General features: G+C 33.2%; 1 protein-coding gene across 1 annotated transcript; it reads right to left on the bottom strand.

The window, feature by feature from the left end:
* Positions 1-6,276: 6,276 nt before the first annotated feature.
* On the bottom strand, positions 6,277-7,480 carry LOC148300389 (uncharacterized). The gene has a single exon (XM_088274855.1). The coding sequence runs from the start codon at positions 7,412-7,414 to the stop codon at positions 6,365-6,367; it is 1,050 nt and encodes a 349-aa protein (XP_088130981.1). The 5' UTR covers positions 7,415-7,480; the 3' UTR covers positions 6,277-6,364.
* Positions 7,481-15,055: the final 7,575 nt, after the last annotated feature.

The raw sequence follows: 15,055 nt of genomic DNA, 5'->3' as shown, positions 1-15,055 counted from the left end.
AGTATGAGCTTCGGCCAATTTATTTCTTTATTTATAATTATTTTATTTTGAGGTTCCAATTGGAAAAACATGGTTTTAAATAAATCAATGCTGAGTAATTTAATTTATTTAAATTAAACACTTGAATATACCACTTCAATGAGTTTTATTTTATTTACGACTAGTTTTGAAAACGGCAGATGTTTTCAACTTTTGGTACAAATTAAAACTAACGAACAAAAATATATTTAGGTGTATATATAGGTTAATAAATATAGGGAGGGGGGTTAGGTTTAATTTTAATAAAATAATCATATCATTCCACAAAGTTAATGCCAAATCAATAAATAATACTGAGTCATTTAAATAAACTTATTAAGTACATGGTTTTACTTATTTTTCATATATTAAATTGAATTATGGAAAGTGATTTTTCATTAAATGTTTAATTTTAATATTGAATGTGTCTTAACTTGATATGAAATTTCTATTATTTTTATATGAAAGAATAAAGAACTTTGAGCATCCTAGAACTTACGATCTGGCATTTGGCTGGCTTAAGTGATCACTTTATACACTTGTTTAATGTTCACCATTTTGCCCATTATTGAAGCCCCGGGCTTCTCAGCCTTCCATCTTTCTTCATATAAAAACAATATATGTACAAAAACGATAACTTCTTAACCCTTTAAAAATTAATGGTTATTTAAAGAGTAAATAAATTTGCAAATAAATTGTTACAAAATACTGGTATAGGTATATGCTTGTGATCAATGTATATATATATTTTTACAATGCTACCATTAAAAAAAACAATCATTCAATATGCTGCATTCCTACATCAATTTATTTATTAAAATTGACAATGTTGAAAATAATTTACAATTAAGGTTGGTACACACTGCTAAACCACATTATTTTCTAGAAAATTCTTAGGAAATTCTATGTCGTTCCCTTGGAATATTCAATCAACATACAAACTTGAAATCAATATCACGGTCGTTCAACCATGTACTGTATCGGTCGATCATAGAACAAATTTCTATTGATCGTTAACGATTCGTATTCAAATTCTAATGCGTTCATAACGAGATAATTGGTGGAACAGAAATAGAAAGAAAAACATTTAGAGACAAGACACATTTTTTGTCGTGCGACAAATCAATCATATTTTTTCAAAATCAAACGTATGTTCCCTAATTCTTTTATGTTAAATGAAGGGTGCTAATAGGATTCAAAGAAAATAGCAATTGTAGTATATTTATTTTAATTCGTAATTACTTGAACTTTTACAAGCTAATTTTTCAGTTATTCACTTATTTCGGATTCAATTTTTTATCATATATTATTTGCATCACTGATTTATTAGCTTTTGTTCCTCTTCCATTTTTTAAAACGTACTTTTTTTATTCCGCTTCGGTTTTGTTTAAATATTTTTTAACCTATTTTTTTGTCATATTTAAAATATTTTAATAATTGCTCCTCCACCTGAAACTTTACACTATTCATCAGCCTTTAACTTAAATAATTATCAACACTTTATTGTTTAACTGATTTATTTCTGATCCCCTTTTAAGAATGGTATATTAACAAAAATTAATAGACTTTAACACACCATCATAAATAAAATAAAATAAAATTGATGTAATTTTCTTAGTATTCCAAGAAAAGTGTTTCTACAAAATATTGTTATAAAAAGTTTATTTCCAACTTCATGAGCTTTTCCACGGCATTTTTTCACGTTTTCTTAGTATGTAACTTATGATTTGTCGGATGAAAAAGTTGTGCGAGATGTCTCTTTAGAGCCAGTTCGTGATCTCATTTGACAACACCGCGGATCCGCAAAAACTGTCATGATAATATTATCCGTGTTGTTTATATTTTACATAGATTAAAATTTATTTAAAAATGTGGTCCCTTTAAAAATGTATTAATTAATTCAGATATGCTAATATTACTTTATATTAACACAAAGAGTTTCATTAATTGATCCGGCAGTCACTTTGAAATAATATCTATCAACACAAATGGCAAATACAAAATGGAAAAGACAAAATACAAATCACAACATTTTAGTTTTACTTGGTAAATACCACTATTTCTTAAAATCTGTTGTAATAAGTGATTCTATACATTCCTTGGACACGTCATGAGAAATGAAATATATCGTCTTCTCCACCTAATACTCAAGGACGCCGAAGGACATCATGGCTGAAAAACCAATGACAATGGTTTGGCAGAAGCACCAAATCTCTATTCCGAGCTGCAGCATCAAAACTGAAGATAGCCATGATGATTGCCGATCTTCGTTAGAAGTGGTACAGAAAGAAGAAGAATACATTCCTCGTCATTTTTAAACACCATACTAATTAAACTAACTTACTATCATGCTGCTTCCCCGCAGGGATAGGCAGAGAGAATAGAACGCCACACCAATCTTTCTTTGTACACAATCTTCGCCTCTTCCATATTTGTACATCTTCACAAGTAAAACTTAATTTAATAATAACATAAAGACCTTTAAAGGTGTATTATTTTTTGATCATCAAAGATGAAGAAGAATATGGAAGTCTGGACATTTACGGGGCTGACGACCGTCATAGGCTGGTTTAAGTGATCACTTTACACACTTGTAACATTCACCAATTCTACCAATTTGTGACAAACACACTACTCAAATTCTTGGAAGTTCTTTATATATGAACCAATTTTGAGTCATTATTCTTGAATTACTAGAACTGCACTAGAGATATCTATTGGTGAGATGAAAAGAAGCTTTTTATTAAGCAGAAACTCTATTATTAGTATGTGAGGTCCGAATCCTGGATTATAATCACACACATGAGAAACGCCAGAAAATATTATTTTCATTTTTAGTATTTAAGCTTATAATTTGACCAGATAATTTATTTACAACATTTTGAAAATAAGTATTTGGAGACACTCAAAATGTAGTAAACCTTTAAAGGTATTTACGTGATATTGGAACGGTGCATTGAACTTCAGGATCCGTAACGGAAATTTAGCACCAAGACTTAAAAATAGATATCCAGTAATGGTAAAGCTAGAAAACCAGTTGAGAACGGGTTTGAATACATAGGACTATGGAAAAGTCCTTACTTTCAAACTTTCGACGCAGGATAACCGTCGTAGAAAGAAATATTTTTCATCTTTTCTTATCGCAGTGAAATTTTAAGAACATTCTTCTTATCATTAATCTTCGTGTAATACCACTTAATAACACTGCTTCATGACAATAGTCATGAACTACAGTCATGCCATTTCATTACATAGTCATAAATTAGCGTTTTTAAGTGGTATTACACAAAGTGATAAATGATAAGTTTTTTTCACCAAAATTCTCAATTTTAACAAAAAGAATATAACACGTATTAAAAAAATATCGCAAGACAATGATTAATCAATAGTTTTTAAAAGACACCCTACAATTAACAAAACATACGCTTAAATTAAAAACGTAATACATAAAATCGAATTATGTTGTAGGTAGGTGATGGTTTTTTTGGGTAAGCACTTTATGAATACCATAAGTCCATCATTTATTTTAAACACACTTAACAGCTTGCTTACTTTTGCTAGCTTTTTATGAATTGAAGATATATTATTATATATTGATTTTTTTAAATGAATATTTTGTTTAAAAAATAATAATAGCACCAAATAACTTTCATATTACATATCGCTCACTCCTTTCAAGAACGTCATAAATCAAAATTCTTGATTTTTCAGGAGAACGTTTTTAAAGTTAAAAATATAACACAATGTATTCAAAATAAATATCAAGCCACTTTTTACTGTGCAACAGATCTTTTTAGGTAAAACCTGAAGGTTTTATCTCCATTTGAAAAATATTTAGTTTATTTAATAAAATAATTAAACAATACCTTTTCTTCAAAATGCAAAAACAACACTTTCTGCCCTGTAGCGGGTAAATATTAAGTTTAAAATATGCCGCTTTTGCTGGGATATAGTACGTTTTCTGGACATTCCGAAAACACGCACAACTGGAAATTGGCGATTTTTTATTTATGACGTTCTTGAAGGCAGTGAGCGATATGTGTGTATACTCGTATGTAGTTTTTTTAGATAATTCGAATTTGAAAACTATTATTACTGTCCACACATACTTAAAATGATCTTGTACGTGTGTGCTAAAAATGTAGTGCAAGGCAATCATACAAATCGATGATTATTAAGTGAGACTATTATTATACTGTAATGGAACAAGGGTACTGACTAACTTTTGAGAAAGTAAATTTAATGTGTTTGTCGATGCTAAATTTACCGTCAATTTTTACACTGTTACTCATATCGCTCACTCCTTTTAAGAACGTCATAAATCAAAAATCGTCAATTTTCAGTTGTGCGTGTATTCGAAATGCCTAGAAAATGTACTATATCCCAGCAAAAGCTGCATATTTTTAACTTAATATTTACCCGCTCCAGGGCGGAAAGTGTTGTTTTTTTGCATTTTGAAGAAAAGGTATTATTTAATTATTTTTTGAAATATACTAAATATTTTTCAAACGGAGAAAAAACCTTTGGGTTTTACCTAAAAAGATCTGTTGCGTAGTAAAAAGTTCAATAAGTGGCTTGATATTTATTTTTAATACATTGTGTTATATTTTTAATCTTTAAAAACGTTCGTTCTCCTGAAAAATCAATTTTTTTGATTTATGACGTTCTTGAAAGGAGTGAGCGATATGTATTCATGTTATTATGATCCCCAACATTTAAAAAAATATCTTAGTTCTAATCAACACGGTTTAGCGAACCAAAATGAGTTGTTTAAAAATATTTTTAAGTTTGTTAAAAAAATGTAATATTATTTTTACAATATCACTTTAACCAAAACGAACTATGGCCATGCCAAATGCAATTACGACGTAAACATTTTTCAATGTGTGAATCACCCAATAAATATTTTACATTACATATTTATTTAATTTATTTGTTATTTTAACAATGATACAAAAAATGGTTAACTTCAATTTACCAAGTGGAATTTTTTACATTTAATAAATCTTATTTTTTTAATTCTCTAAATAAGACACTATGCTCTTGTGCTTGAGGATCCTTATTAATCCTTATTAAAGTATATTAATTATACTTTAATAAGGATTTAAAACATTTTTTTAACTCCTCATGTTCATCTTCTAATTATCATGGTATTAATTTTTTCAGTAGTTTACTATCCATAAGGAGGTCATTAAAATATCTACATAAATCTCCAAATATTATGATTTTGTCAGAATTGTTTGGAGTCTTACTTTGGTGTTCTGAAATCATAAAGGAATCATGTATAATTCTGTATCTAATTATTTTTGTGTTCCCTGGTTTGCACCTTACAGGGTTAAATAATTTATTATCATAACCAACGAAAAGACAAGAACAATTTTGAAGAGTAAAAATACTTCACAGAAAAAATAGGAATGACACACTAAAGTCTGAATACGGAACCTGAAGCATGGAGTCAAACGTACTCACCACTTTTAAAGTACGGAGGCGATACTCCAAATATATTTCAGATATTATAGTAAAGCGACTATTCCGCCTTTATTATGACCTTCGACGTTGAACACAAACGACATCTTGAATCGCTGGTGATATTTGATCTCGTTTACTTGTTTTATTTGTCTTTATCCAGTTTCATTGTAATATAGGCGTGGTCACAAGGCCATCTACAAAGAAATATTCGAGGATACAGGATATGGCCACAGCATATTTAGCAGATATAATTATGTACGTAACATACCTACATGTGCCTATCTACTCTGTCCAGCAGAAATTATGTGGCTGCTTGAACATGCTTGGCAGACTAATATATTTGTAATCTGCATATTAGTTTTGCAAGGCGAGATAAATTTACGTGTTTCACCTACTAATGGAAGGAAATATTCGTGTATATATTAAGTGTGTGATGTTATTTTGCGAAATGCTCTGAATAGTAAGTAATGACAATAAAACTTCTGGTGTTGAATTAAAATCGCATATTTTGAAGCTTATTCTATTGTATCATTTTAGTTTTTAAAACACATATTATTGGAAATATGGTATTAAGTATTTTATGGGGTTGGGTTTGTAATCAATAAAAGAGTTGCATATTTTTTTATTTTTTTATTTAATTATATCAATTTTGTGGAGCCTATGTAATACTTACATTAGAGTAAGTACACAAAAACTCAATTCCAAATAATTTCAGTCGTTCAAAACTTGAAATCGTGTCAGTCGTACTTTCCTGGTTCCAATGGCTCGCTTTCGTTTTGGTTTTTCAAATTTCTTTTCGGTTTTAAACTTATAATGAGGTATCAATTAAAATAAATATCAATTTCATTATCCATGTCTAGGAACAATATTTCCCGAATTACCAAGGGTGGACGCTGTAGGCGGGGGCGGCGTGTCCAGACACAACGGATGTTGAGTAAGCGGACACAACGTTGGACTTCAGCAGGGGAGCGGAGTACGCGGACACCACCGGGGTGGAGTAGGCGGACACCAGGGGGCTGGAGTAGGCAGAGACCAGGGGGCTGGAGTAGGCAGACACCAGGGGGCTGGAGTAGGCGGACACCAGGGGGCTGGAGTAGGCAGAGACGATGGGGGTGGAGTAAGACTTGACCAGGGGAGCGGAGTAAGCGGACACCACCGGGGCGGAGTAGGTAGCCACGACGGGGGAAGAGTGCACGTCAACGCGGGACTGGTGAGACACGGCAGTAGGAGCAACAACGGCGGAGTAGGCGGAGATGGACCTCTTGTGGATTCCGTGAGCGTTCAGGGCCTTGGCGGTGTAGTGGGCGTTTCTGGCGTTGACAACATCGACGGTCTCGAGGGGAACTCCGGTAGCCTTGATCACGTTAGCGGGGGAGCCGCGAGCGAGGGCCAGCTCTCCGGCGTGGTATTCAGATACCAGGGGAGCGGAGTAGGCGGACAGCACCGGGGCGGAGTAGTGAGACAGGGCAGGGGCTGAGTAGGCTGACACTACCGGGGTGGAGTAGGCAGACACGGCGGGAGCGGAGTAAGCGGACACTACCGGGGTAGAGTAGGCAGACACAGCGGGAGCGGAGTAAGCGGACACCACGGGGGCGGAGTAGGCGATGGCGGGAGATGAGTGGACATCCACACGGGACTGGTGAGACACGGCGGTGGGGGCGGCGTACACGGCGGGGGCGGCGTACACTTGAGGAGCGGCGTACACTTCGGGAGCGGCGTACACGGCGGGGGCAGCGGCAACCTCGACGGTCTTCACCAACGGAGCGGAGTAGGCCACCACGGGGGATGAGTGCACATCCACACGGGATTGGTGGGACACGGCTGAGGGGGCGGCGTACACGGCAGGAGCCACCAGGGTGGAGTAGGAGAGGGAGGGCTTGGCAGCAGCCAGGGCCAGGAGAGCGGACAACACCACCAGCTTGAACATTGTGGTCTGTGTTGATTTATCGACTTGGACACGAGTTCACTAGATAACCGAATTCGGTTGACTGATACTGAAAACACGCATCGCGCGCTATTTATACGAATCGTTTAACTTCCAGTGGACAAACCCGAGCCGGTAAATCATACGTCATTGATCTTTACGATATCCACATTTAGCTCTAGTTTAGGTGGATACTTTTTTTAAATTAAAAGTCGCCGGCCTTGTCGCGGGTTGACCGTTCCGGTGAGAAGGAAAGGGACGGAGCGCGTGTCATGGCCCCTTCTCCGGGCGCCCTTGACAGCGCTTGCCGAACTCTGCCAAAATTATTCTTTACAGAAATTAATACAATTTTCAAAGTCGGCGTAATGTATTCCACCTCTTTTAGCGGATCATTCGCGAAAGCAATCTTTATTAAGGAAGTCTCTCGTTTATTCTGTTTCGTGCGGATAATTAATAGTACCGGAGTATTTAATTTTCTCTTGATTATGATCTAGTGGAGTGATACAATCGAGGCTGCCATCACGGAAGTTTATTATTACAATAATACAACGTCAATATTTATCAACTTTAACATCTGATATGAATAATAGACATTAATTATCCTGGTCCAAATATATTTGGGTCTAAAACACAATTTTTAACTAAATTCGTCCGCCTCCGTACTGTAATGGTCAGCACGCTCGGCTACCGTTCTGGAGGTCCCGGGTTCGATTACTAGGGGAGTCAAATAAATACAAGTAATTTTTTCACTCTAATATTTATTTAATATTACCCTGGACTGGTACATACCTGAAACAGAGGGCTGATCACCTTTCCTTCGTGTGTTAACGATCAAGATAACACTGTGTTTATATAATGCAGTGCCCTATGCACCATTGGGGTGCGGATAAGGGTTCGAATTAACTTCATTTATAGTTCACTAGTACTTATTAAAAAATTCCTAAGCACAAGAATTTCTACACATTCAAAATATTGTGGACGAAAAAATAAAATAATAGAACTGGTGACAATATAAGTTTGACGAAAATTAAAATGATAATATTTTCTTTTCGTAAATCTTGCATACATTCCGAGAGAGTTTCTGCTACTAAAAGACTTATCAATTTCAATTTTAGATGTCACCAAAGAAGTAGCAAAATATTTTGAATTAAATCATAAATATAACTTGAGAAGTGTGATTGTCAATCACCGGTAGAATGGAGAATTTTACACGAGTGATACATAAGTTTTCATGTAAACCTGCCAGGTCTTTAGTCCCGTAAATGCCCAGATTTCCGTATTTTTATTCATATAGATATGTTGAGATACCAACAAGTATAATATGCATAATACTGCATAAGTATAATTTATAATTATAGAAAATGTGTATGATTCTTCATTTTTATCAAATTAGGATATTCTCAAATAAGCAAATGCGTTGGTTATTATTTTTCTCTATTATTCGTTTAATCTGATCTGAATTTTTACCGGAAGCCCAGGGTTAATCACATTGCCACTGTGTAGTTAACGATCAAGATAACATTGCATTGATATTGGGCAGTGTTTTATTGTTATCCACCTCCGCGGTGTAATAAGGTCCCAGGTTTGATTCCCAAGGGGGGTGAAAATGAATATTAGTGCTTATTTATTTTTTACAAAAATGTTATTAATATAAGTATGCTTTAAGTATGAATAATATTGAAAATATTAGTGATTTTCCACTCTAGTATTTATTTGATATTACTCTGGACTGTTCCCTGAAGCGCAGGAGTGATCACCTCGCCTTCATGTAAATAACGTCAAAGATAACATTGCATCAATACTATGCAGTCCCCTATGCACCATTGGGTGCGGATAAGGATAAGATGAAGTTTTATAGTTGAATTTGTTTTAATCACGAGGCGTGAACGGGTTAGCAGGTGAATAAGATCAAAATCGTGTAACAGGATAACAGCGGGGGAGCAGGGTAAGCAAACGCCACGGTCAAGCTGGTTGGAGTATACAGATTCCAAGGGACTAGAGTACACCGAGACTACTGGTCTTCAGCTATCGATTGACCTTTTATGAATTCATTTATTGCCGGCGTATTATAGACAGCCAGTAGCGGACGGGAGTAGACAGATTCTGCAATCCTGGAAAAGAAAGATACTAAGAGATATAAATTAGACCATTTTTTAATTTCATTTTCACTTGTTAAATATCATTTTTTCCTAAAATCTATAATGACACGTATTTCAATGTATCCGTATAATTTTTAAACACCGTGTTAAATGATGCGGAATGCATCAAAACACATCGCTCACTCCTTTCAAGAACATCATAAATAAATAAACTTGATTTTTCAGGAGAACGTTTTTGAAGTTTAAAAATATAATACAATGTTTTAAAAATAAACTACTAGCCACTTATTGAACTTTTTACTGTGGTACAGATCTTTTTAGGTAAAACTTGAAGGTTTTTCTCCATTTGAAAAAAAAATAGTATATTTTTTTAAAAAATCTGCCTTCTAGCGGGTAAATATTAAAAATATGCCTGTTTTGCTGGGATATAGTTCATTTTCTGGGCATTCAGAAAACATGCACAACTAAAAATTGACGATTTTTGATTAATGACGTTCTTGAAAGGAGTGAGCGACATGTCATATTAGAAATAGTGGTATTTACCAAAAAATACAAAAAAATGGATAGCCATAATAACAATAATAATAATAGTATGGATATAAAAGAAAAAAATGTTATTCAATTCTTTCTTAAAAAATAATGTTTATAAACATAAATGGCCTTAGACACACTTATTCAATGTTATACTCGTATATTGAATGCATCTTTGCTATTATTGGAAGTATTATTTTTAGTATTTCCAAATCGTTGTTCGCCTTCACACGACATTTGGCTACCATTTTTGATGTCCTGATTTCAAAATAAATGTGTTTTTTCTCCTTTGGTACCTTAATAGCAGGAATCGCTTGCCTTCATATAAAACCATCAAATTAATAATACGTCGATTTGATGCACTGTCCTATAAACCCATGTGCTAATAACAGTCACATATAAATAAGTACAATTTTTTTAGTTCCAAGTTATTCTTTTTTTTAAATACGATACGTATTTTTTTAATGCTTTGCCTGACTAACTTGTATGATCCCCGATGTAAAACTGAAAGAAATAGACTTTCTACTACAAGTAAACACAATATAATATCATAGTATTCTATTATGTTTTCTTGCAGTACCTATACATATTATCGATGTAGTATATATTTTTTGTCCGCCATTCGTAGTGTAATGGTCAGCACAAAATGGTCGTCAAATAAAGTTAAGTGATTTTTTCACTCTAATATTTATTCAATATTACCCTTGACTGGTACCTGAATCGGAGGGCTGATCGCCTTTCCTCATGTGTTTACGATCAAGATAACACTGCGTTTATATAATGCAGTGCCCTATGCAACATTGGGATGCGGATAAGGGTTTGAATGAAAAAGTTAAATTAATGGCATTCCTGTTAATTACATTAAGAAGACTAACTCAAAAATTAAAAACTGTAGAATAAAAAAAATTACATAATATACTTGTAGTACATCATAATGTACAAACATTTTTTTATATTATATATATATATATATATATATATATATATATATATATATATATATATATATATATATATATATATATATATATATATATATATATATATATATATATATATAAAACTAACTAACCATCACGCCGCTTCTCCGCAGGGGAAGGCAGAGAGAATAGAACGCTACACCACTCTATTCTTGCAAATATTCTTCGCCTTTATATGTATGTAGTATATATGTACTATAAATAATTAGGGTTGAAATTCCTTGTACTAACCTTGTAAGGTTTTCACGGTTGTCAATAGCCTCAGGAGTGTATTCTGGGTAAATGTTACTGTCCACTGAGGCCTTGATCACATTATAGAGAATCGGAGAGCTGCGAGATGAATAGCCAGATCCCATGGGAAAGGAGTAAGCTGGCAAGATTGGTGCAGGGATGGCAGAGAGTACGGGGGGAGCAAATAGAGGATAAGGGTAGGGCAAGAAAGGATTGGCAGTAACCAGAGTTAGAATCACGGACAACACCACCAGTTTCAACATTGTGACATGCGTTAATATAATAACTTAGAGACAAGTCTAGTAAATTATGTATCCCGATTGACTGGTGTATGCAATTGAAATCCACAGTATTTATACTTATCCTTGTGAACGTATTACAGTTATAAAACTGATATAATATGCAAGTGACATGTATTTTGTTCGTTGTCCAGTTGCATATTATATAATTAAATTTTTTCATTGTTGACATATTTCTGTTAGTACAGTGCTTTCACAAAGATACTAGGTAAAACTTGTTTTATTTCTAATATCAGGCAGTAAATTTGAATAAAGTTTTTAAGGACTACCTGTACAAGACATTATAAAACCTATCCGTTAATTATTGAAATATGTAGTACCTTCAACACGTTATTTTTTTGTTTATTAACGTGTTTGTAAAGCGATTTAATATGCATTTCCTGCATCAAAAAAACCAAAAAAAATACTCGTGCACGTACTAAGTATAAAATATTGTATTTCTTATTTTGTTTATCCGCCTCAGTAGTACAGTGGTTACTGCTTCGTTTACCGTCCTAAATCCGTTACTCAGAGAGGTCCAAATAAATATTCGTATTTCTCAACTCAAATTTTAATTTACAATTTATTATGATTCACAATGACAGGCGCCGTGGCGTAGTTGGGTAGACGCTCGACTGCAGAACTGACTGCGCGGGTTCGATTCTCGCCAATTGCAAAATGAATTTAAAAAATAAATAATAATAATTGGCTTGGGTGTATTTTTCACATTTACCTTCCCTATCCTTACTATCCTACCTGCAGACAAGCATCTAAAAAAGACGTTTTGCGAGTTATGCCTTAAAAAAAAAGTCCACATTGGCGCCTGAACTTATAAATGATGCTTCATTGAGAACAACTGAATTAACTATCTGACTATTAAGCTGTTTTCCTTCAGAGATAGCCAGAAATAAAACACCACATCATTCTGCCTATGAAAACATTATAGCTTATTCCACATTCATTCCATTACATAATAAATACTCGCCAATTATTCTAAGTTCTGACCTGCCTGCTAACAAGCATTTGAAGTACTCCTCGCATTATTCTTATAATTCACCATTTAAACTCCTGTCGTACATTGTTTTCTTTATTGTGCATATGTGCAGTCTAGACTTGTACCTGAAGCGTAAGACCGATTTCCTTGCCTTCGTAAAATTAACAATTAATTAATATTGCATTAATTTTTGGAGTGAACCATAAAGAACAGATGAAGTTATGAAAAATTAACTACCTCAATGTTTATCAACGTTTTCATTCCTTGAGAACATACTACCGAAATACTTAATTTAAAAAATATCATTTACTATTTACTATTGCCTCCGCCTCCGTGGTGTAATGGTCAGCGTGTTTAGCTACCGTGCTGGAGGTCCCGGGTTCGATTCCCAGGGGGGAGGTGAAAATAAATATTAGTGATTTACACTGAAATATTTATTTAATATTACCCTGGACTGGTTCCTGAAGCGCAAGAGTAATCTTGCCTTCATGTAAGTAATGATCAAGACAACACCGCATCAATTTGATGCAGTGCCCTATGTACCATTAGGTGCGGATAAGGGTTTATTATAAAATTATAATTTACCATTGCCTACATAAATCTGATTTTAAACCGTATCTTTGGTTTTGTTTACATCAATCAACAAATTACTTGGTCATTATCACTTATGGATATTTTTACTATCAACGAGAAGCACTACATTATCAGTATACAGCATAAAATCAAATCGGTCGTTGGCCGGTGAATAACGAGTTACGCCCATGATTATGGCAATCGTTAGATCATTGAGTCCTGGGAACACATTTGTATTTCCTTGTCTAAGATTTGTATCGATCAGAAATAAGTTTATTTTAGTTTATTCATGATTGATGAATAACATTTATTTATTTAGATTGCATTGATAATTTAATAACCACTCTTGAAATATAGTTAAACATATGTGCAAGTTGATTAGTTCTGCACTGCAAATTTGAGACAGGCGTTTGATATATTTAATAAGATACGGATGATGTAGAGCGAGTAGAAAAATATTGATATTTTACCGATACGTTTAAGGTGAAATTATTTAATATTTCATTATCATCCGCGGTCCAGGTACTTAATAATTCTTATGTGTAATTCTTCCTAAGATAATTTAGAAAAATTCCCGTTGGCTTTTTATAAATTATGGTACTCAGTTTGAATGACGTTGCTACTTTATTGGAAAGGAAATAGAGGCAAAATAAATGTAAGTAAACGAGAAAAAACTCCCATATGTTTATATAAGTTGGAATGGGAATTTTTATAATTCATCATAGGAAGAATTATACATAAGAATTATTTAGTACTTGGAATACGGATGGCAATAAAATATAAAATAATTTTTTAAAAGTCCACCTTAAATGTATCAGCAACATCAATATTTTTCCACTCGCACTTCATCTGATTATAAGTAGTTTAGATTTTGGAATTTGTAAATTACAGTGAAAAGGTAAAAAGATCAAAGGTGCACTCCAATTTTTACTCAGTAAGTAAATTTTTGCATTATATTTATGAGTCAGTTATATTATGGATAATTATTATTTTTTTATTAAAATCACATTATTAGATCCATCAAAATAAAAATAAACCTACAGTGTAAATATTTTACTTTTCGTTACTTTAGACGTTATTTACTTTTATTTATTTACTGCTGTTTACTTTTAATTTATTTTCATGAAATAAAGTAGGGTATGCTGATGGAGATGCTGAATAGGCAGAATACTGTTGTATCTGTTGGAGAAGTGAATACTGTCGAGGTGACCAAACCTGTATACGGCTTGACTAAATTCGAGACCAGTAGAGGAGACCACACGGTAGAGGTAAATATCATCAACTCTTATACAAATGCTTAATGTACCTAAATGCAAATTAGTAATACCAGTAAAACCATAGGACATACTGCACTATGAACAACGTCAAGTAAAAAATAATCACTTTGAATCATATGTCAAATTTGGTATTAAAATATCCAGTTTTTAGTTTTTTACAATTGTTTTTTCAGCACACTTATTTTTCATTGACACAACTTTATCCTGAAGAAAGGATGTACAAATCTAGCAGTCAGCATTGTTCCTTTCAGTATATGTGTATTTTACTTATTGTATGAATTATTATTGAAATTATAAAAAAATATGAATTTAACGTTAATCAATGTATTTTATACAATTTTTATAACATTCAGAGTGTTTATTCGAAAACCATTAACTCTTCTCTAATTTATGGATGATTACATATTTTTGAGAAATTCAGCACAAAATTCTTCATATTTTTTTGTCTTTGTGTTAAATAATGGCATTAATAATATTTTAGTAGGGTTTTCATCTAGAATAATAATTGGAATATAAAAAACGATACTTTGCTTTTCACTTAATTATTTTTATTATTATTTGAGACTACATGCATATAACAAAGCATACATATTATCACACCAATAATACTTGTATCATATTGAAAAACATCCAATCAGTGAAATGATATCAGTCAAATTTTCCTGAATTCAGAGTTTTAAC

This window comes from Brachycentrus maculatus, unplaced genomic scaffold, assembly GCF_059751285.1.
Source record: "Brachycentrus maculatus isolate JH-2025_06_01 unplaced genomic scaffold, ASM5975128v1 h1tg000728l, whole genome shotgun sequence".
Taxonomy (NCBI): domain Eukaryota; kingdom Metazoa; phylum Arthropoda; class Insecta; order Trichoptera; family Brachycentridae; genus Brachycentrus; species Brachycentrus maculatus.
This window is presented reverse-complemented; position numbering and strand designations above follow the sequence as displayed.

What these genes read in the sequence shown, in the direction of transcription:
- LOC148300389 (XM_088274855.1), bottom strand. Translation starts at nt 7,414, where the DNA reads ATGTTCAAGCTGGTGGTGTTGTCCGCTCTCCTGGCCCTGGCTGCTGCC.